The sequence below is a fragment of the Limulus polyphemus genome, unplaced genomic scaffold, assembly GCF_000517525.1.
Source record: "Limulus polyphemus unplaced genomic scaffold, Limulus_polyphemus-2.1.2 Scaffold379, whole genome shotgun sequence".
Classification (NCBI taxonomy): Eukaryota; Metazoa; Arthropoda; class Merostomata; order Xiphosura; family Limulidae; genus Limulus; species Limulus polyphemus.
In genome coordinates, this window is record NW_013665989.1 from 370906 (window position 1) to 395101 (window position 24196).

General features: G+C 29.5%; 1 protein-coding gene across 1 annotated transcript in view; it reads left to right on the forward strand.

Annotated features, from left to right (window-relative positions):
* The first annotated feature begins 316 nt into the window (after nucleotides 1-316).
* The window catches only part of LOC106457837 (protein misato homolog 1-like), a 28239-nt gene continuing 4359 nt past the window's right edge, over nucleotides 317-24196 (forward strand). The window contains exons 1-12 of the mRNA XM_013917289.2: nucleotides 317-528; nucleotides 1648-1734; nucleotides 2895-3010; nucleotides 5552-5627; nucleotides 7532-7595; nucleotides 11500-11656; nucleotides 12209-12326; nucleotides 17409-17552; nucleotides 18051-18203; nucleotides 20150-20281; nucleotides 20746-20936; nucleotides 23809-23892. Of these exons, the coding sequence (XP_013772743.1) occupies nucleotides 448-528; nucleotides 1648-1734; nucleotides 2895-3010; nucleotides 5552-5627; nucleotides 7532-7595; nucleotides 11500-11656; nucleotides 12209-12326; nucleotides 17409-17552; nucleotides 18051-18203; nucleotides 20150-20281; nucleotides 20746-20936; nucleotides 23809-23892 (1403 nt within the window). The 5' untranslated portion in view covers nucleotides 317-447. The remainder of the gene's footprint in view (nucleotides 529-1647; nucleotides 1735-2894; nucleotides 3011-5551; nucleotides 5628-7531; nucleotides 7596-11499; nucleotides 11657-12208; nucleotides 12327-17408; nucleotides 17553-18050; nucleotides 18204-20149; nucleotides 20282-20745; nucleotides 20937-23808; nucleotides 23893-24196) is intronic.

The following is a 24196-nucleotide window of genomic DNA, read 5'->3' on the forward strand; positions in this document are numbered from 1 at the left end:
AAATAACTTGTTATTTTTTATTTTTTATAAACTTATATATAAGACACTTGATGATAATTTTTTTGTCATAGTGTTGTATTGAGCCTCGTGGATTGCGCAGATTCTAATTGATTTTGAAAACTTCTTGAACCTTTGAAAATTATTTATATAGGTTTTGTTACCACAATAACCAATGAGAGGATTAAATATTGAAAAGTAGGGGGAAAAAACAAGACCGATAGATATATGATGACGCAAATTCCATGGTATCTTTTCAAAATAATCTTTATCTTGTACCTTTGCCACGAGATGTCGTTAAAATCCATTATATTAATAAGCCAGTGTTACATCGTTTTAATTAACTGTTAAGTTTCGAAACGTGATCTACAGTATATGACATGTTTGGATGAGTATATTATTAATATATAGATTAATGTTTTTAACTGTGGGGAGCTTTTCAAATCTGTTATGTCTAACACGAAAGAAATAATCACCATTCAAATTGGACATTACTCAAATTTTGTAGGAACTCATTGGTGGAACTTACAGGTATAATATATAGTTAACGTAAAAACTTTAATAAAAATCTTATCTAACTTAGTCCTTTGAAGTTCAATATATATTCATACAAATTTCACAACTAGAAATGGAATATCGAGTTATTTTCTGTTAGTGTAACAGTAAACGAGTGATTAATGAGTTTACAGTTCGAGATATTTTTCGTATTAGATGTTTTAATTTTTTAGAAAAGTATAAAAATGGTAGTTATCTAAAGCCTATAGTTTCTAGTTTTGTTGTCAAAGCAATGGTTGACATAGTCTTTATGATCTTGTTTATTTATTCATCACAGACTTCCTTGTTAAATATATCATCCACCCAATATAGTGCATGCATATCTTTTCAATTTGAGTATTTCTAAGTAGAATCATTGCTTGTGTCAAGTAACCAATTGACTTTGATGGATAAAAACAACTTATGGTTATACTTTTCATGAATAATAATTTACTTTTAAAACATTGGTATTTAAAATTAGTAGATAACTAGGGGCATCTGGAATAAAAAAAAATATATCCAAAAGACAAAATGCTAGAAAAATCTATGCATATATAATGTTTTTGCATTTAAGTTCTTCGTATGTATTTGTTCATGTATTTTATGGGTATTTTGTAAATATACCATTTCTTGATGTTAATTTAAAATCTACGTTTAAGAAAAGAGTCCCTTGATGAGACAGTGGTAAGTTTATGGACTAAAAATGCTAAAATCTGAGGTTTGATTCCCCTTGATGGACACAGCAGGTAGCCCAGTGCAGCTGCTCTAGAAAAAAATAAATATTAGGAAAAGAAATGTGTGTGTCTACATACTATTGTATTACTTAATATATTAACAAATATCTCGATTATATGACCATTATTTTGTTGTTATGATAGCATAGGAGACTTGTTATAAGTTTACACTTGTATTTAAAAGTATAGAATTTAGGTGTTGTAAAGAAAAACTTATATGAAAGTAGAATTTCATTTGTATTATTTGATATTATATAGTCTTTGTTTTGTATTGTTGTTTGTGAAGAAGTAAAACATTGTTTTCATAAACGATACAAAATTTTTATATTCAAACTTTGCTTGAATGAAATTATGTTTGAGTTTATGATATTTTTATTTTCAGGAAGCATCTTTTTGCTATGATGCAAGTAAAGTTCCTGAATTGGAGATCAATCATGATGTGCAGTTTCGTGAAGGAAAAACCTTAAGGGTGAATTTTGAAAATTTTTGGGGTATTCTACTTAAAGTTAACTCTCGTTTTTTAAATAAGTGTAATATTTGTGATAAATATTACTTATTTTATAGACTTTTTTCCATATTCATCTTAATTTGTCCATTAAACTTTCAAATAAGAAATGTGTGAAAATAGAATTTGAGGTATATCATTTGTCTACCAGAAGGCCGTTACCAAAATTTCTGGTTTATCAAAAATTAGAAAAATCACAAAACAAAGAACCTTGCATGCTTGTTTTGCCCTCAGAATTGAGATATACATATATCCCTGCAACCATGTTGCCACTGCATTACATGTTTTGTTTATATGACATTATGACCTTTCTTGTATGCATGAGTTCTATATTTTTAATTATGAGACTTTAATACTTTGAAAATTGACTAAGAGAGAGATTTTGTGTACCATTTTTTTTTCTTTTAATAACGAATTTCTTTCTGTGAATAAAGCAAAAACCTTGTAAAATATTTAAACAGCCTTAAATAACTATTGTAATGCAGGCCTTGTCATGAAGTATAAACTATTGCTCGGGCATGTTATGTAATAAAAAGGCAACAACAATACTTGAAAATTTGTTTGTTGGTGGTGTGCTTTTTTTAAGCATGTAAAATATTTTCTCATTGAAACCTAATAAAAACTTACTATTAATCAAACTAAACTTGCTGTTGTATAAGGCTTTGAAAAATAAAACATTTTTATTGATCAGTGGGACTGTTTCATAAAAAATATTCAACACTTAGTTTTCTCTCTCTTTATTTCACATACATAATCTCTGTTTCCAGATTTCTCAGGTGATAGTTTAAGAGGATCTGAATCTTTGATTTGTAATCCCCACTAACCACTACTCACTTAAATGGTTCATTGCTGTGTTTTCAAATTTTGTATTTAAAGACTGTAAAACTACTTACTAGAGAAAGGCATATGCATTTATGAGGTAAAATGTATACAAAGGTTCCATACTGACTTAACTCTAGATTCGTTTTACATATTTTTTCTTTTCCATTAATTCTTTTAAGATATTATATCTTAATTAGTGTTAAATTCTTTTGTTTGTAAATAATTGATAAAATTATTGTTTATATGAAAATGTATGTCATTGTAGAGAAACTTCTGTTTATTTACTGCATCTCTATCTGTAGGGTCACACTACATATACGCCTCGTCTTCTTGCTATAGACACGAAAGGAAGTTTAAAGACTTTGAAGCAAACAGGAACTTTATATGACATTTCTCATACCAAACCTAGCTCTGAATGGTAAATTTATTTTGCACTCTTTGAATTTGCATTTTTATTTTGACAAGTGTTTAAATTTCATATTGTACTTGCAACTAATAGTTCAGTTTATAAAAATCCTGAATTAAGTCTACAGCATATTAATGAAATAAATGTATATTTTTCTCGATCTCATTTATAACTCTACTCGAAGAAGTGTGTGTAAAACTTTACTATATTCTTTCTCTTAATTAGCCAAATACATATAAGCATTAATCAACTCAGTATTATTAATAGAAATAATATTTTTAAAAGAAAGTTATTATCCTTTTTCTTAGGATAAGTTATGTTGGTGATGAATGGATAAAATCTTCACTCTTACTGTTAAGATGCTAAAGGAAAAAGAAAGTGGGAAATTTTACCATATTTTTTGAAATCAGAAATCTTCAATTTTTTCTTTGCCATTGAATTTCATTTACATAGTAAACTTAAAACAAAGAACATACTTGTATTAATAGAAACAACACGATAATACATCAGTAGCCTGATGCTGTTGCTGAAAAAATCTTTAATAAGAAAGTTGTTATATTTCTCTGAATTAAGTTTCAAAAATTCACCATTACCTTTAGTTGGTCATTCATCAAAAATGAGCAGTTTGAGAAAAAGAATGACAGATGTCTGTACACAGTGTATTTATTTTAGGTCATCAAGAAATCAATGTTGTGAATCACCCTGTAAAAAACATACGTCACGTATAATAGTTAAACAAACTAATATGGAAAAGCATCATTGATATGAATGGAGACTATTTCATTTAATAAATGTTTTTGTTTGGTATATAAGTTGTTTGGGTTTATTCATCCAAAAAAAGTGACATTAATTTCTTGATGACCTAATATAAAGATATGTTAGCCTTTCTTCTTTGTTTATTTCAAGTTGTAATAATATGACAGATCGCCAATAAAAAAACTTGGACATCAAAACACTTGAATCAAAATTTAGTAACCCTTTTGTTTGTTTAAGCAGTTTCACCTTTCAGCTTCTTTTTCAATACAGCTGTAATGATCAAAGACATTCTGTATCTTTAGCATTACAAGTATTTAAATGTAGACAAATATAAATAGAGAAATTTTATGCAAGAGTTAACTTAAAGTTTTTGTGTTACTAATGTCATTCCAAGTTATTAGTAACGCTATAGCCATAATTTAACCTTTATCTGTGTAGGTGAGTTGGTTAAATTTAAAAGAAAACAATTATGCAATTTTAGATTTCACATGTAGCATATATAGTACCAAATTTCAATGTGGTAAAAGAAAATCCATAACTTGTAACAAACACTTCAATAGTGAAGTAATGTGACATTAAACATTTTTATATTGTACTTAAGATATTCATACATACATTAAAACATAAAGGTTTAAGTGTTTTACAATTGTATATATCACTTTTGCCTCTCAATTCTCATTTTTAAATTTAAAGATAACATTCACCTAAGTTTATACCTAATCAATACTGCATTGATAATAATATACTTTTAAAGAGCTGAAGAGCTTTGTGAGAAATCCCTTACTGATAGGCAAAAGATCAATAATAGTTTAGTGCAAGATTTACGTTCATTGACGTGGATTAGCTATGTGTATCACAGAAAAGTAAATTCAAAAACATGTATGTGAGGTGACACTTGTTCAGCTATGGAAATCCATTTGTATGTTTTTATACTACTTGTATTAGTGGGATTTTGTGAATTTTGCTTCATCTAGTTGAAGTGTTCAGTTTCTGTTAGGCTAGATCTAGCCTAATAGAAACTGAACACTTCAAAAACTATAAAATATTTAGAATTATTCTTCTCTTTCTAAAAAACAATAGTTTAATCGATATGCTAATACATAATTTATAAATTATGTATTAGCATATTGATGAAACTATTGTTTTTTAAAATGAGAAGAATAATTCTAAATATTTTATAGTTTTTGAAGTGTTCAGTTGCTATTAGGCTAGATAAATTATGTATTAGCATATTGATGAAACTATTGTTTTTTAAAATGAGAAGAATAATTCTAAATATTTTATAGTTTTTGAAGTAACTGAACTAAATTGTTAGAATAAATATTTGTCTGGTGCTACATTGGTAGTGACTACAAATTCAAAGAAGCACAAATGCTTTATTTTGAGTCATACATTGGTATCAAAATACATTCAGTTTGTGTGTGAGCCTGAATTATACTTCCACTATGATCAAGGTTGTTATGATTTTTATATTTGACAGTAATTCAACATGAAATATTTATATGTAATCTTCAAATCTCATCCTTAAGCTTGAGGAAATTCATAAATAAATGAGTCTTTTGCCATAGTCAAAATTTTATTGATAGGCTCTTAATTCTTTTCAAGGTTTTTATCAGTTTTAACTAAATACATGGTCACAGATAAAAAGCTTTGAAAAAATACCATTAATGGATACTTATGACTAAAGACTGGTAACTGTTTGTATGTTTAAGTTAGTGTATTGTATGAGTATTTAAAATGGGAGTACTATCTTATCATGGCTTTCACGAATTACAAAATGTTTTGTTTGTTTTTTAGGGGTGGAAATATAGACATTTTCAAAAGTGAACCAGAAAGAAGAAATGAATTTTTAAAACAAATAGAAAAAAATCAGGTAAAAATGCTTTTGATACTAGTTTAGCTCCACAGAAACCCACATTTCTTAATTTTAATTGTAATGACTGGCATGTTTTGTGATGAATTTTAAAAGCTTGGCATAAATCTCTATTTTGTTAGTGTAACATCAAGCTTTAGATGTGTTTATGTATTAAAGTATGAATTACAATATATAAGAAGTACAGATGCATATAACAAGATAACGGGAAAATGCTTTTAATGATATGGCTGAAATATGTGTACAGTCTGGCACCTGCAAAAAGACAATGTCCATAACTGAAGCTATCACACCCACAGCACAACTGACATTACTTCTAAAAGCTTATCTAATCCTTGTAGATTTACTAAAACTCATCATATTATGTAGGAGAATCAAATTTTACTTCTTGGTTGTAAATTCAAATTATTTAATATTTTATAAATCCTTTTTCTAAAATGTCACCTTTTTTTTTTCTTCCTCAAATTTTGCTAGCACAGAATTAATGTGGAACCTTGGTTGTTACCCCAGAACACCTGTATAACACAACAAAAATTGTCAATTTGTTCAGCTAATTTTGGAAAAGTGGATTAACTTTATTATTTCTATGGATCACCATTCTCATTGGAAATGCACTGGAAACTATAAGCTTAATATTATTGATAACTTTGTGGATTTAAAGGAATTGGTAATAAATGTTATTTTCACATTTGGAAAGGAAATATTATTGAGAAGAATATTTTTTGTGTTCAATTTTGCTTATTTTGTTCAATGTCAAAATCATAAATGTCAGCTAATGGCTATTTGTCATTTACTATTTTAAAGTCTGGAAATGGGCCTCGTGTTAAGAGTAGGCTACATTGGGGACTACGTAGGGCACCAAATACTCGGAAGCTCCTGTCTAGTAATATATTGAGAAAAATGTGTTTTACTGGTTAAAATTTATTACAGACAAATATCTGATATTTCTACAGCTTTAGCTCAACAGAATAATCATTTTTTGTGGGGGCGAGTTAAAGGCTTCAAATAAAATACACGTAAAAAAAAAGTTATTTGTTGTACTCACAAATGCTCCAGGCAACTTGAACTTGGGTAGATGTTGTTCCATAGGCCTTACCAAGTATCACAAACTTGGGTGTCCTAAAAAGAATTCATGTAGCTTTCAGATATGCATTTTAGAACACATAAAAATAATATCAGTCACTAGAATAGAATGTTCCAAAACTACTATAAAGTATTTGGCTTTTTAAAGTAAGTTATGAACAGATTAAAAAATTCTGATATCTGTTTGGAGTAGCAATATAATGATCATGCAGCTAAAGACTGCAGTCAAGTAAGTAACTTGTTCACTAAAACTGAGCAAATAGTAACTAACTTCTTGTACAGGAAATTTTACTTTTCCTATTGACTATAAATGTAGTTCATTGGCCTTGTAAAGTTGGTTATGAATCAATGTTGAAAGTCAGAATGAGGTGGGAGGTGTTTCATCAATGGGCTTAATAAATGTTTTAACATCTTAGTAAATCAAGAAGGTAAGTGGTGAAAATTTTAGATTATTGCTTTTAGTTATGCATAATTTGTTTTCTAATTATTTGGATATTGTAACAGTCTATATTTAACGTTACAGAATTTTGAAAAGGAGAAGAAAAGGAGAATGTATTACAGATAAACAAAGAATGATTATTTTTTTAAATGTTCTTTTGGAAATTAAGAAGTTAAAACTCAGATAATATAAAAATTTGAATTCCAGACTACTGTTTGGTGCCAAGATTACTGACATATATTGATAGTAAAGTGGTTTAATTAAACTTTGAATGTAACACTGTAAAATATTATAACATGTGCACTTTGGCCTAGCCATTTCATATAACTGTTCAGTTCTTTAATCTCATGTCATATACAGTCGTTGTTTTCTAATCCAACAGAGGTCATGCTACAAAGATACTGAGTGCTGTGTAAATTTTGATGAAGAAAAGGATACTTGTCAAGGTAAGCACTTAAAAGGAATACTTTTTATGTTAATATTTATAAATGATTTGTTTTAAACCTCTTTTAGGTCAAGTCATAAGTTTTGTAAAGGGGCAGTAAACGAAAATGTGCCCATGTATAGAAGCAGCAGCACCATACTTATAGTAATGCAAAGTAATGGTTAAAATTGCTGTAAGGAGAAAAGAATTGTGTGGTTAATGTTTTGGCTAAATGACCTTATAATGCTGAAAAAACAATTTAACCATGATGTGAGTGTCAGAATTTCCAGTTTAAAAATTGCTCTGAAATGGGTTTTTGAGAAATTAATGAATTTTAAGTTGTGGAGACTCAATTGAATTTATTGCTTTTGTATTAAGTAGTATGATTTGTTACTTGTTAAAAGTTAATTGAAAAAAAAACATTATTGCTCAAATATTTTAAAGAGAGGTTTCTTGAATAATAAAACTTGTAAGGGACGTTTCTGTCAAAAATTTAATAATTTTGTCTCACAGAATAAAAAAAAAGGATGATTCTAGTAAACTTGATTTACAATAAATGATGAAACACTTGAGAAACAGTGTTCAATTATAATAATCATGACTTCCACCTCATGTTTCCCACAGCATGCATTGTGCTCTATACAGTACATTGTTCAACAACTATTATAATCATGACTTTCACCTCATGTTTCCTACAGCATGCATTGTGCTCTATACAGTACATTGTTCAACAACTATCATAATCATGACTTTCACCTCATGTTTCCTACAGCATGCATTGTGCTCTATACAGTACATTGTTCAACAGTTATTATAATCATGACTATCACCTCATATTTCCTACAGCATGCATTGTGCTCTATACAGTACATTGTTCAACAACTATTGTAATCATGACTTTCACCTCATGTTTCCTACAGCATGCATTGTGCTCTATACAGTACATTGTTCAACAATTATTATAATCATGACTATCACCTCATGTTTCGTACAGCATGCATCATGCTCTATACAGTACATTGTTCAACAATTATTATAATCATGACTTTCACCTCATGTTTCCTACAGCATGCGTTGTGTTCTATACAGTACATTGTTCAAAATTCTTATATACTCAGTTCCATGTGTGAATAATTCTGAATAATTACATTCATTATTTTTATGAACATTTGATAGTAAACATGAGGTGCAATATTTTATTTTATAACTTTTTAGTCAAATTTTTGAGATATCTGACTTGTTAAGTACTTATTCTATTACATTTGGTACATGTCTAATTAGATGCATTAAAGTTGCTTTTAGGAGTCCATAGACAGTTTTTTATGTATATTTCACACAGATATTGTGTTAAATGTAGTGTTGGAGCTTTATTGTTTTCTTCAATTTAATGTGCAAGTCTTCAGTGTTAATGAATTTATCCAAACATACCCACACACACACACACAGTATTTCCATAATACCTTGCATTGTAACTTTTGACTGTATAATGTACAGAGGTTATATTCAGTGCTCTACAGGAAACAGTTACTTATTCCAAGCTTTCTACTGTTTTAAATATGAGATTGTATGATAAACATGAGGTTTTTTTGTTGTTGTTTCCACACTGCTTCATAAAACAGAATGGGGAATATTTGTTAGCCCTTATACATCATTCTGACCTTGTGGACAGGATGTTTCAAGACTTTGACCTAACTTATTCAACAGGTACTACATACAAAATTCTAAACCTGATTAACTTTTGAAGGTCAAGATCAAAAGGTCACTGGTACATAGAAAGTCTCCCCCAACCTTATGGACATATTTCATTACAGGATGAATGGATATTGACCAAACTATTACAACAGGTACTACATACAAATTTCTAAACCTGATTAACTTTTGAAGGTCAAGATCAAAAGGTCACTGGTACATAGAAAGTCTTCCCCAACCTTATGGACATATTTCGTTACAAGATGAATGGATATTGACCAAACTATTACAACAGGTACTACATACAAAATTCTAAACCTGATTAACTTTTGAAGGTCAAGATCAAAAGGTCACTGGTACATAGAAAGTCTTCCCCAACCTTGTGGACATATTTCATTACAAGGTGAATGGATATTGACCAAACTATTACAACAGGTACTACATACAAAATTCTAGATTGATTAACTTTTGATGGTCTTGGGTCAAAATTCAAGGTCATTAAAATTGGGGGACATAAACATACACTATAACATTAGTGGGAGCATAAGTGTTTCATAAGCACAATGTGCACTTTTTATTTTAATTTGAATTAACTGTAATGTATCTGTTACACTTATTTTTTTGGTGTGTATTTTAACTGAAATTTGTATATATTTTTTACAATAAAATCTAATTTCAGTAAAATTTTGATATGAGCTTGTTCATTCTTTTAGTGGTTTTTACCTTACCTGGAAAAGTTTTAATTATTGTTGTAGATTTGTGCTTATGTTTCAATGAGTCCATTCCACAACAACCTGGAAAAGTTTTAATTATTGTTGTAGATATGTGCTTATGTTGCAATGAGTCCATTCCATAACAACCTGGAAAAGTTTTAATTATTGTTGTACATTTGTGCATATGTTGTCATTAGTCCATTCCACAACAATCTGGAAGAGTTTTAATTATTGTTGTAGATTTGTGCTTATATTGCAATGAGTCCATTCCATAACAACCTGGAAAAGTTTTAATTATTGTTGTAGATTTGTGCTTATGTTACAATGAGTCCATTCCATAACAACCTGGAAGAGTTTTAATTATTGTTGTAGATTTGTGCTTATGTTGCCAGGAGTCCATTCTACAACAACCTGGAAAAGAGACATAGTCTTCATCATATACATGGTTCTAAATGCTATTAAGGTGACAACAGAAATTTTCAGTAAGCTTCAGACAGTGACATATTTTACAATGGGAAGATGTAAGATCTGGCACAAAGGTGAAGCTCATACTAATGCTCGAGTTTTAAGAATGACCTTATTTCCCTTAATTGTTAAAACTGAAAATGTAGTTTCAGTATATCCTAATAGTGCATAAACATAAGTTCAAAATAATGAATTGTTACAAATTCTTGGCACTTTATCACTGACTGTGGGTGTTGTCTGTAGATATTGATTGCTTGCTAGGCTGTAAAATATGTTTATTGACCATAAAAAATAGTAGTTTTTGTTGTTGTTGATAAAGCATTAGACATGGAAAATAAATTAGAAATTGTTAGCAAACATAATTTTTTTTTTTACAGCAAAGCTTTATATAATTTCTTCCAGTATGAATATAAATTAAACATAAACCAGCTCAACTACATTGTGTCACGCATTGTATTATTGTAGCACAATGAAAATTTTTTACCCTGCAAATTATGCACACCAGCTTCTAGTGAAAATCTTAATGGGTGGTTTCAGCTTAAGCTCTTAGCATGTTGAATTGTACATATGCCTGTTTGAAAAGCTAAGAGAGAAGTTATTTAATTTATTTTCAGCAATTGGTTTATGTTGGATATTGAACAAATCTCTTACTTAAAGATGAAACAAATCTGTGTACATACAGATAAAAACATTCTTGTCTACCTGTCATCTTACAGTGGAATTAGTTAGGCATACAACATTCACCAGGGTGTTCCTTTCATCTCTTTGTGGAATATTGCTAATAATAATAATAATAACTTCCAATCAGAGTAACATTCACCTGTCTATTGTTCCTGTTTTCTTCCTTTGGAATATAGTTATGCATTGCAATTCACCTATATAATAATTTTCACTATCCCTGTCTAATAGTCATTGTGTATTTTAAAGGTGTATTTGTCCATATTAAAAAGTTATGTACATATAATTTTCCTTTTTACATGGTACAACAATTGATGATGTACTGTTTTCTTAAGTTAAACGTTAAGATGAAAAAATAAACAAAAATGATTTTTTTTTCAGCCAAATTCTCTTCAGCAGTACCTGAAACAGCATCTTCAGAAGAATTTGGACTGAAGACTTATAATTTGGATAATGGCGTAGAAGTGTGGTCAGATTTTCTAAAAACTCAGTTTCATTCTCGGAGCATTTGTCTGATTGATGAGTACTTCCATGACAGGTTGGATTTTTGTTCTTTTAAGAATAATGGGTTAAACACACAGTTCTTCAGTTTTTATGAGAAAAATATGGAGCATGCTTTAACTTAACTCTTATTAGTTTTAATTTTGTTTTTAATGTGTTTATTGAGTTAGTTTTAAGATGCATAGTAATGAAATATATCATGAGAAGTTTTTATGTTCTAATGCAACAAAACATCTTTCAGAAAATTTTACAAGTAACTTTGGGCTGAGCTCAGCCTAGTGGTTAGTACCTCAAGAGTGTTGTTGACTAGCTATCTTCCCTCTAGTCTGTAAGATCAAAATTAAGGATGACTATGCGCTATTTACATAGCATTCTGAAGAAGCAAACAAATAAATTTCCTTTTGAAGTTAAAAAAAATATCTTAACTCATAATTAAAGTACATGTATCTCTTATTATAACCAGATTTTGTTTTTATTCAGGCCAAAATCAAAACGATTCTCTTTCAAAAATTGTTAAAAATGATAAATATTTTGGTACACATTAATGAATTGGAAAGAAACTTTACTTTCAACAGTGTGTTTATTGCAGTGAACAAGATCCATTTGATCTATTTGGCCTTGGAGTGCAAGTGATGTCCTCTGAGAACTACTGTGATGAGGTTGAAAACAGGTTGCGTTTATTTTCAGAAGAGTGTGACTTTCTTCAAGTGAGACTTACATATTCACTGTTGCATTTTATACATCTGTATTAAATTTGTCTTCATTACCAAATGGATGTCAGACTGATCACAGAAACAGACTTTTCCTATTTACAAATACTTTTAATAAACAGCAAAGTTTTAAGTTATAAGGAGCTTTGTAAGTCATTAAGAGTATGACAGCCTTTTGCTATGAGTGAACTTTAATCAAGAGTCCAAGGTCTGAAGATTCTGTAGTAATGATAGAGAAATCATTATATGAAATATTGTAAATAGTTATTTAATCTTTATATTGAAACAAATGTTTAATGTGGAGGCTAGGTCTATATATTAGTCTGAGCTGAATTGAGAGTAGAAGTTTTTTATTAACGAGAATAGTTACTTTTCAGTTTGTAAAGTTTGTGAGCCTGTAAACGGAAGGCAGATAATGATGAAAACTTTGAGGAAAGCGTGCACAGCAGCAGGTAGCTGGGATTTGTTGCTTAGAAATTTGCAAGTAATGTTTATTAGAAACTCAGTTGGATAGCCATTGTTTAACCCTCTAGCTACAGACTTGGTCAAGTTGACCGACTTCATGACCCCAAATTGATGTAGACGTAAGGTACAGTCTACTCACGAGTGGCTCATGAGTGTACCTCTTGAAAATTTTTTATTCTTGTTATTATTCTTTATTTAATCTAACCCAACCTTATCTAACTTTTACAATTTAGTTACTTTTATAATAATAGATAAAGAATACACATGAAAAACAAAAACTATAGTATTTACCTAGGTCCTTTTTTTTGCTATTGACTGTCAATGAAATTTGACCCTACTTTTTTATACTACTGGTACTACTGCATTAAGTGATTTTTTATTTAACTAAATAATGCACATAAGAACACAGAATAATAACATGTAGACAGCAATGTCCTATAACTCATAATTTTTCTGGCTTTCTAACTATGCAATAAGAGCCGTTAAAACTCGTCATAAGCTCGTCAATGTGTTTCCAGTGGAAGTAAAGTTTGAACTGGATGTGAAATAGACAATTCTCTGTACATAAAGTAATGTATTATAATATGTCATTTGTTAGATAAAAACTTTCATTTGGTTATAAATAATGTAGTATTAAACATCAGAGAAAACTATTAGCAATTTGTGAAAAAGAGGATGTGACAGGTGGATGTAGCAGAGGGGTCTGATTTTCTAGTTTATGGTTCTGTGACCAAATGAGATTGAAGACTATAAAAAGTATGCTTTGCCTTAGTAAGAACAATATTATAGCAAGTAATTTATGTTATATTGTGTACTTCTCGGAGGGTTTGTAGATAAATTATAGAAGAGGGAAGACCTAGAGAGCAAATGTCATAATTCTCATACTAGTGGAGATTCTTATAGAATTAAGAATGTAAAAACATATATAATATTAAACTTTGGAGAATTAGCGAAATTTTGATGCCAAGGTTATCCATATACCATGATAAAAAACCAATTTAATTAAATTTTGAATGCAACTCAGTAAAACCTCATGAAATGCACAGAAAACTAGGCCCTTATGGAAAGAGTTAACAGGTGTTTGTGCAGAAATATAATTTCTCCATGCAAAATAGGGTAATTTGTACCAAGACTAAAAATTCTATTCAATATGGCATGGCTAGATGTTGTTTAAAGAAATTGGAAATAAAGCTCTTAAAGTTAGAATAAAGGCCTGTAAAAGTACTTTTATGACAACTTTGGTAATCTTGATGTTAAAAAATGGTAAATATTCATTTTCTTTTTTTAGTTCAGATGTTAACTTGATATTGTAGTCTTGGGAATTCAGGTCAGTAAAAAATTTAGAAATCTGACCAGATTGTTAAAACAGCAGAAAAGTATAGTGTTTCTACAGGACAGGTTTGAATTCACATGGGCAGTTTTCAGTCAAATGTGTTCATGGTAGCATTGAAAACTATTGCCTATTGTTGGGCCCTGTGAGGATCCCATGGCAATTTCGTCTGTCTGATCATAAATGAGTGTATTAAAGAGGAAATGGGTGTAAAGTTCCAAGAATTGTTTACATCTGAAACCAAGATACTGCTGAGTGTCAGAAGAAAATAGAAGGTTCACGATTAAATTTAAAGTTTCATCAAGGGTAACATTAGTATAGAGAGATTCAATACCAAAACTGGTCATAACAGCAGAGGGAATTTTAGAATTTCAGAAGCAAGGGTAAAAGTAAATTTATTTAAAGTAAGGGGTTTAAGAATGGGAATGATAAATTTAGAGAAAGTATAATGGCAGGAGTCTTGAGCTGAGAGAATAGGATGGAGAGGATAGCCAATTTTGTGCACTTTGAGTAAGCCATAAAGAATACAGGGTTTTGTGCCACGTGGGGCAGTTTGGTGGAAAGATGTTTCAGTGATAATATTTTTATCTTGAAGGGTTTGGAGAAAACATAGGATCTTATCTTCCCTCTTGAAAGTTAGGAATAGCAAGTCTGTGTCTGTTTTTTTTTTAAATTTATGGTGGTCACTGAGCTGGTAGTTCATTTTATTGATATAATCAGCTTCTCTCATAATGACAATACTATTATTATTTATATCACAGTTTTTGTCAGTAAAACCTTTTATTTTTTTATTTTCTTTACCCTCGTATCATATTAACTTGTTCCATTTGACTGACCCTGTAACCACCACCATAAAAAATATGAAATAAGTCTAAATTATCCTTTTTTTTCACTCTCTAGAATGACAGTAGATTGTAACAGAAAATTACAATTTATCCTAAACAGCCTCAAGCTTGCAACAAGCTGTAGAAAACATGACAAACATATAACTCAAATTACAGTATTAAATTACATAATACATGTGCCACTCAAGTGAAGTTTCTTGCTGATTTTTAATTTATTCCTTTTTTCTAATTTAATACGTTTCTGATTTTTACATTGTTGTTAATTTTATAACAATGAATAAAATAACATACATAAACAAGTAATTACATCTGGCCTGTTTTTTTTTTTGTTTTGTTTTGTTTTTTTTTTGCTCTCAACCCTAATGAAACTTAACCCCACTATTTTTGTAACAATGGTAGGGGTACAGAAATAATTTTTATTTATTTTAAATATCCAAATAAAAACACAAAATAATAAGATGCACAGAATATACAATGTTCTATAACTATTATAACGTAACTGGCTTTCTAACTGAGATATAAGTGTCTTGAAGTAATTCACTTACCCAGTCAATGTAAACTTGTCAATAGTAACAACGAATCTGTAGGCTGAATAATTCAAACACTGTCATCAGGATGAGTTAGCCTTATACAATATAAATAAATTAGAATCTAGACTGTAAATCTGAGGATTCATGGTTTGCATCTTGTTACTGCAAAAAATTGCTCTACACTTTGGGGCTGTGGGTGCACTGTAAGAGTGATGGTCAAACACGGATAGCTTTTGTATAGCTTTGCACAAAATTATAAATTAAAAATTATATGGGTTGGGATTTACAGTGAAAGCTGAAGAATGCAAGCTGTGAGCAGTGTGAGAAATTATAATATATATCAATTGTTGTTTTTTGTTGATGTTCTTGAAGTTGTACTTAATTATGAGATTTTGGATGTTTTTTTATTGGTGTAAAGATCTTTTTGTGTGATATGTTTAATCATCAAAACTGTGATCATTATCAAAAGTATGTTTCTAGCTCCATATAAATTACTCACCACGTATGCTAACATTAGTAAAATAATCATGAATTTGCATTATATGTTACAGACAACAGTGCTCCTTGCGACAGTGAAAACTAATGCTGTAATAATACTAAAGAATGCTAATACTAAAACATTATTTTATATTTCACAAAATCTTTAAAGAAAAGAAATTGAGCAATTAAAAAAACTATTTTATATCTTTAAGAGAAATGTATTTATTTTTAAAAAATTGCAAAAGTATGAGAGATGTTTTTACTTGGTTAATCCATGTAAAATTTATTAATATGTTTTCTCTAGTGGTTAACATGATTAAAAATGTACATTGCCACTAAAACTCTGTAGTAATTTTTGGATAGCATATTGAGTTCAGTAACATGTTTCAAGTGCTAGGATTACTGGTGGAATTCATATGTATCCCAGCAGCCTTATGAATTTATTTCTCTGAAATTATTTATGCAACAAATTCTTTGTGTGCCCATGACTTTGTTAGTTATAGAGTCCTTAATAGCATAAGTCACACAAAAAATATATATTAACAAAAATAGCATCAATGTTGCATTTGACCTTACTAGTTACAGCCAGAGTTTTCTGTGTATTTTATGTCAAAATTTTTGATTTTATCCAATTTTTTGGGGGTTAGTTCTTTACAATCAAATTACTGAGTATTATGTGATTTGTTGATCCCTGTTGGTAGTGAATGGTTAAAAAACAAGTTAGTAATTTAATGGATAATAGATGTATGTAAAATTACAACTTATGATATTTGCTAATACACTGTTTTGTAGTAATTGCTTAGATTCTTTTGCCATTTGGTATAAAGAAATATGAAAGCGTTTTGTTGAATTGCAACATTTACAATGTATGTCTCTCTCCTATAATGGATATATCAGATGTGTATAATCACAGTATATCCAGCAGTTCTAAAATTCCTAGTTTTTTCAAATCCTACCAACAAATCCCTCATATTTTACAATACCTTTAGAGCAAATATTAATTTGTTTCAGATCATATTAGGTAAAGAAGATTTATGATCCTGATATACAAGAAAAATAATCTTGTTTATTACTAACAAGTATTTTATTTAAAAATGTTTTTAGTGTTAACCATAAGAGTGTCAGTCACTATGTTAAACTGGATATTTGCCCTAAGTTTTCATGTATGTTTTTTGGAACATCTCTGAACTTTCAGTTAAATTACCCTGAATGTATTTCACGAAGTGCTTTTCTGACTGTTAAGCCTATAATTAATATATTTTACTTAAGTAAATTTTTAGTAATCATTATTTGTTAATTCTGAGGGATGATACATTTACAAAAGTTCTTGTTTTTGTGTTTAACATTTTTCTTTGGGGAATTAAAATCTACATTAACCAAATTTCACCCAATATTTATATTTAAATATTAATTTTATGTTCTTTTACAGGGCTTTAACATTCTTTTAGATGGGTATAATGGGTTTTCGGGTGTGGCTGCAGGTATATTGAACCTGCTAAATGATGATTACAGAAACCAAGTTAAGTTCTGCTGTCCTCTTTATCAGCCAGAATACAAAATACTGGGAAATATGGTAAGTTGAAAAAAAAGAAGTGAATTGCAGAATTATGCTGTATTTATATTGAAGTTTAAAACCATCACTAATAATGTGCTCATAAGAAATTTAAATCCATAAATTTTAAAACATTTGTGACTATGACCAAAGTAAAAATCTACCTTCGAGTTTTGTTATAAAGATTTGAAGTTTTTACTTTTTGCTGAATTGTATGTTTCTCCTTATCAAGCCACAGAGAGAAATACATAGGCTTTTCAATGGTAACATCTGTGTATAAAATCTAGTTCTTTATTCTTAATAACTAAAGGAAGTATAATGTCAGTTTTTCATATTTCCTAGATCACAAATTCACTCATTGTAGTTGATTTACCTGATGATGTCAGGTTGTAGCTGTACAAATAACACTGTTTATCCAATAATAAACAATTTTTTTCAATTCTTTGTTCTGTCTATAACTTGTATTTATAGATTTAAAATTTGTATTTATTATTGAATTGTGTGTTTTTCTTTATCTAGTCCCAGAGGGAAGAAGTACACAGACTTTTCAGTAGTATCCTCTGTTTTGAAAACTTAGCAGAAAATAGTTCTTTGTTTTGTCCAATGTCCCTAGGCACCAACCTTATATCTTCATCTTCAGAACCTCTCTCATTTCCTCATCTAAACTACAATGTAAGTCGAGATTGCATTCGTGAAAGAAGATTATTCATTTCCTTTATTGTGTAATGATGTTCATACTTTTTATTTTCACCTCTATTCTGTATTTCTAAAGTTGATATAAACATACCTATCCTGTCAATAAAGGATGTGCATTTTAATACTTTTAGCAGGATGTTTTCTTTAAAGAAATATGAAAGTTATAGTTTTAGTGCATTTACCAAATTTAAACTTTCATAGAGACAGATTAAATTCCCAGTTTCCTGTTTATGATGTTCAGTGGGCTCTGAACTGCTAATGTAAATTTTATCATCATTGTAACTGTGTAATAGTTCTTTGTTGTAGAGACTAGTAACAACTTAAAGTTTGTAGAAATTATTATTTTTTTCTATAAATGTATTTCTTGTATATATGTAACCTGATTTTAAAATGTCAATAATTTAAAAAAGTTTTGAGAGAATTTTAGTTTGTTGTGCTTGTTTTAGAGGAACTATAGATGTTTACATGTACATCTGTACTAATGGTTATCACTTTAGGTGTTTTCTAGAGAAATGTTAATCCGTATTTGGGCCCTCTTTATATGTATAACAAAGTAACTATAGAATCTGCATTGTTGTAAGCTGATTTTATTTATAAAATCTCATATTTATTCCATACTCTCAACTGACTAAATGTTTATTGAATAATTGACTGGTTCTACTCCTATGATGTGCTATGCACAACTTGATCTCTGGAGTGTTAGATTAATGTAATCAAATTTTAAATAGTTTCTGACTTAATATCAGGTGTTTTTAAAGCCAAAACTCAGTATGATAAACTATTACTTGTTACCATTACTTTGTTGTTTTCTTCATACAAAAGAATAGTTTGTCCTTGATAAACCATGTATCCTATAGAGAAAAATAAGACATAAATAGGTAGTACTTTGTTTAAACTGCATATTGAATATATACCAATGTGTAATGCAGTAACCAGAAATGTTTGTTTGTTGTCTTAGAAGTAACAACTAAAAGTTCAAATGTATACATTGAAGTGTTCACTATATAATATATAATCAGGATTTAAAAAGATACTATTTGTTAAAATGATGAAATTTATTTTATACTTATGCAAGTCATGTACATTTCTGAAATAACTTAACTCTGGACATTAAGCACTGTATATGAATGTCTGTAGAATTATAATAGATGCAATTCAACCATAGTAAAATACAAGATGTTTTCCTAATCCCACCTAAACTGTCCTGTCAGCAGTGCATGTTAGTTTGTATACAAACTTATGATTATGGAAGACAGTAATGTACTTTCCCTAACTTCTGTACAGGCTAACAAGTTACCTACTTTCTTTAATACTTCAGTTGTTTTTACAGTGATGTGTGAGGTATTAAAAGTTAGCACGTGTAGTTTAAGGTTATTCTGACATATTTTTAATATCTTTTACAATAATATCCAACTTTTAGTACATTAAGATGGTCTTTAAATTATTCAGCTACTATAGATAACTTGCATCTTCTTTATATTGATAAAGAAACCTAGCAGACTAACATTTCCAGAATATTTTCTAACATGCCAACAGGTTTTCATCAGCCACATCTTTTTCTCTAATTGATTTGATCAAAACTAGCATCATAGAATCTATCTGATTATTTAAAAATTTTAAATTGGCTGAATGCAATAAGTTTACTGACTTGACATTTATTTAAAAGTGTTTTTAGGAAACTAGAGGATTGTAAAACTTGTTAACTTAATTGATAAAATCATGATGAGTTAAAAAAGACCAGAACTTTATTATACATTTATAGCCTGCCAAAAGTAGTGAAATGCATATTCTTTATCAACAAAGTAGGTGTTTGTTCACTAGTATTATCTTTTGTTGTAAAGAATTTAAAATACTAAAATTTATATGGTAATTACATTTCTTTATTTTTATATAATCTAACTATAGGTAATTCTATTTTATAGCCCACATTACCCTATCATACAAGTGCTATCATTACATCAGCCCTTGATACTATCACTCTCCCACTTCGTCATAGGAAGAATGCAGTTCATATGGTTGATACTATAAACACCTTAAATATTCTTGGGAGAAAAGTAAGTAATGTAAACAATAGTGCTATATACATATGTTAACATTTACTATATGGGTGAACAAATACATGTTTTTAATTATTTTTGCAGTGCATGTTTTCATTGAAATTAAACAGTCTTACGTTCGCTACAAGAACTGCAGAAACAAATATTTACACACAATGATAATTTTTTTTTTTCAGTCCATAATTTCTTCAGAGAATCTTAAGAGTTACAAACAGTTAAATCAATTGTAAACTTACAGTAATTATAAAAATATCACTGAGCATTTTCACTTAAATAGTTAAAGTTAGGACACATGTTGAAGGGAAAACTTTTAGTTAGAAATTTAACTCGGTAATTGAAATGTTTGTTTTAATTAAAGCCTTATGTATTTTTTTTAACTTTTTTTTCTTTTGTTGTATATGAGACCATTTTGTTAATATCTTTGGATGTGCCTTTTCAACTATTTTCTATTTTTATTATAGATGGCAACTTTTAGCCTTTGTCTTCCTGTCTCTCTTCCTGAAGAAAGTTACTTGTCAGACATTTGGTTACCTAGTAAAAATAAAAAAAGCATACATCTTCAGTCTTTGTTACCTAACTGTGATATATATGGGTTTAAGACTGCCTCTGAGACAATAGTTTTACGAGGAATTCCATCTTATCTAACTTACAGGTAGTAAATAAACTATCATTGTCTTACTGTAAAGTGAACAGAGTAATACTTTTCTCTGAAAAATTTATTGTAATGCCTTACTTTAGAGAAACTAATAATGTCTTACTTTAAAGCAACTATAGTAATAAAGTTATACTTTACTGTAAAGTGACTAGAGTAATGTCTTACTCTATATTAATTACAGTAGTAACTTAATGTATAAGAACTATAGTAATAACTTATTGTGAAAGAACTATAATAATGTCTTACTGTAAAGCGACTAGAGCAATGCCGTACTGTAAAGTGACTAGAGCAATGCCTTACTGTAAGGCAACTAGAGCAATGTCTTAATGTAAAGTGACTACAGCAGTGTTTTACTGTAAAGCATCTAGAGTAGTGTCTTAATGTAAAGTAACTAGAGCAGTGTCTTAATGTAAAGCAACTAGAGTAGTGTCTTAATGTAAAGTGATGAGAACAATGTCTTACTGTAAAGCAACTAGAGTAGTGTCTTAATGTAAAGTGACTAGAATAATGTCTTACTGTAAAGCGACTAGAGCAATGCCGTACTGTAAAGTGACTAGAGCAATACCTTACTGTAAGGCAACTAGAGCAATGTCTTAATGTAAAGTGACTACAGCAGTGTTTTACTGTAAAGCATCTAGAGTAGTGTCTTAATGTAAAGTAACTAGAGCAGTGTCTTAATGTAAAGCAACTAGAGTAGTGTCTTAATGTAAAGTGACGAGAACAATGTCTTACTGTAAAGCAACTAGAGTAGTGTCTTAATGTAAAGTGACCAGAATAATGTCTTATTGTAAAGCAACTAGATTAGTGTCTTAATGTAAAGTGACTAGAGCAATGTCTTAATGTAAAGCAACTAGATTAGTGTCTTAATGTAAAGTGACTAGAGTAGTGTCATAATGTAAAGCAACTAGATTAGTGTCTTAATGTAAAGTGACTAGAGTAGTGTCATAATGTAAAGCAACTAGATTAGTGTCTTAATGTAAAGTGACTAGAGTAGTGTCATAATGTAAAGCAACTAGATTAGTGTCTTAATGTAAAGTGACTAGAGTAGTGTCATAATGTAAAGCAACTAGATTAGTGTCTTAATGTAAAGTGACTAGAGCAATGCCATAATGTAAAGCAACTAGATTAGTGTCTTAATATAAAGCAACTAGATTAATGTCTTAAGGTAAGGTGACTAGAGCAATGTCTTAATGTAAAGCAACTAGATTAGTGTCTTAATGTAAAGTGACTAGAGCAATGTCTTACTTTAATGCAACGTGAGGAACATTTTACCATGAAAAAAAAAGTTGTTTTTTATACTGTAAAACTGTTGTTACTTCTAGTTTAACAATATGATATATAATAAAGACACTATTAGTACTTAGAATGCCTGTAAGTAATCCACAGATCAAGATTTCTGAAATTGGGACCATAAGAATATTCTATACAAATAAAAGTAAAATATATGAAGATATTCATAAAATATTACAATATACAGCATAAACAAACCAAACATTATTTCAGACCTGATGAATTTGAAACAAAATTAGTAAAATTGTAAGGGATATAACTTATTCTGTTACAATTAAGATTATCAAGTTGAAAAAGATTTGAACATTTACAGATTTATGTTACTATGAATCAAACATCAGTTTACCTAATCTAGAATATGGTGTTTTATTCTCACTGATCAGTTTATTAGGATTCTTACCAAATACTAAACTGAACTAACTTTCACCATACTAATAGCTGGAAGTCCTAGTGGTGTAGATTTTGGAAAGTGTCTGGTTTGGTTGTATACTGTTCTTTGATGAGTATGGTCTACTATTAGCTCATAGATACGAGTAGAGGTTTAGAGTGGCAAACATAACATGAGGTTCAATCAGCTTGGATCCAGTTATTGTACTGATCTGTAAGAAGTCATTGACATCCAAATTAACTCCGTTGTGGATAATATAAGCACAATGGACAGTTGAATTATTGTCTTATAAGAGCCTGTGTTCATCAGGGTGGAAACACAGCATTGTAGGCTGGATACAATTAACAACCAAGCTCATGTTCATTGAGGTTGTTATTTGCTCATCTAAGGTAATTAAAAGAATTCCATTGTGAGAACAACACAAGAGTGGTTGAATACCTTGTGATTTTTCTCCATAATCTTACTCTAATGTTAGTAGAAAAGAAGGTGAAACATCTCATCAGCTCACGTTACATACTTTCAGTCATCTGTTATTCACATTCTGCTCTTTAGACACCAGTCAGTCTGTGTTGTTGTTTTTTTCTGTTTTCTTTTGAGATAAGCAGTTCTTGGACTGTCTGCTTACTGGTATACGTTTTTAATTGTCCTTCATTTCATACAGTTGTGGATAGAAAAATCTTAATAACTTTTGAAGGAATCAATCAAAGGAGCCAGTATCTCACAAGTGATCACATTGTATAAGTCATGTTTCTCTTTGTTTGTCATCAGGCACAATTTTCCTACTGACTAATATGTTACCTTTTGTTAGACTTTAACAGGTATCTTTGAACATCTAGAGGAGAACCTACTTTTATTAATAATTTCTTTTTGAAGTAAGAGAGAGATCCCTGCTCTTAACAATTTTCTTGTCAACTAACTATGGTGTTTAACGCATCTCAGCATTCATACAACCACATAGCACATCACATGGTCAGTCTATTTTATTTACACAAGTAAATCCAAGATTCTACAAATATGTTATTAGGGCATTCTAATTAAAGCGGCCAGACAGTATATCATACATTTATAGGACAATGAACTATTACAGTGTAGTAATCAACACTTCATTTGCATACACAATTCAGAAATTTTATATTATAGAAATTAAAATTACAATAATTGGCAATAAAACTTTTGTTTATAATATTCCAGACCCTCCTTTCCAAGCCATCAACAGACTACAAGGGAAGAGCTATTAAGTTTCTATTTAAATCAGTGGTATCCATGCCCTATGAGGTAAAGAATTATTAGATACAGAGCTCTGTGTGTAATAATGCTATCAATGGTATTCATACTTTTTGGTTTCTCCTAATAGAAAAATGTCTGTTTTTGTCACTTTTTTAAAGCCAGAATATAATGAGAAAAAATAAATACATTACCACCAAACTAGTATATTTTCATTGAGTAATAATATAAGTGTTCAGGTTTTTAAATGATCTAAAGTGTTTTTACCCAGTAAGCAATGAAACAAAGGCAAATTTCATCTCTACATTTGTTTTACAAAAATGCTTTCTGTTCTTTGTACATTGTAAGAAATATT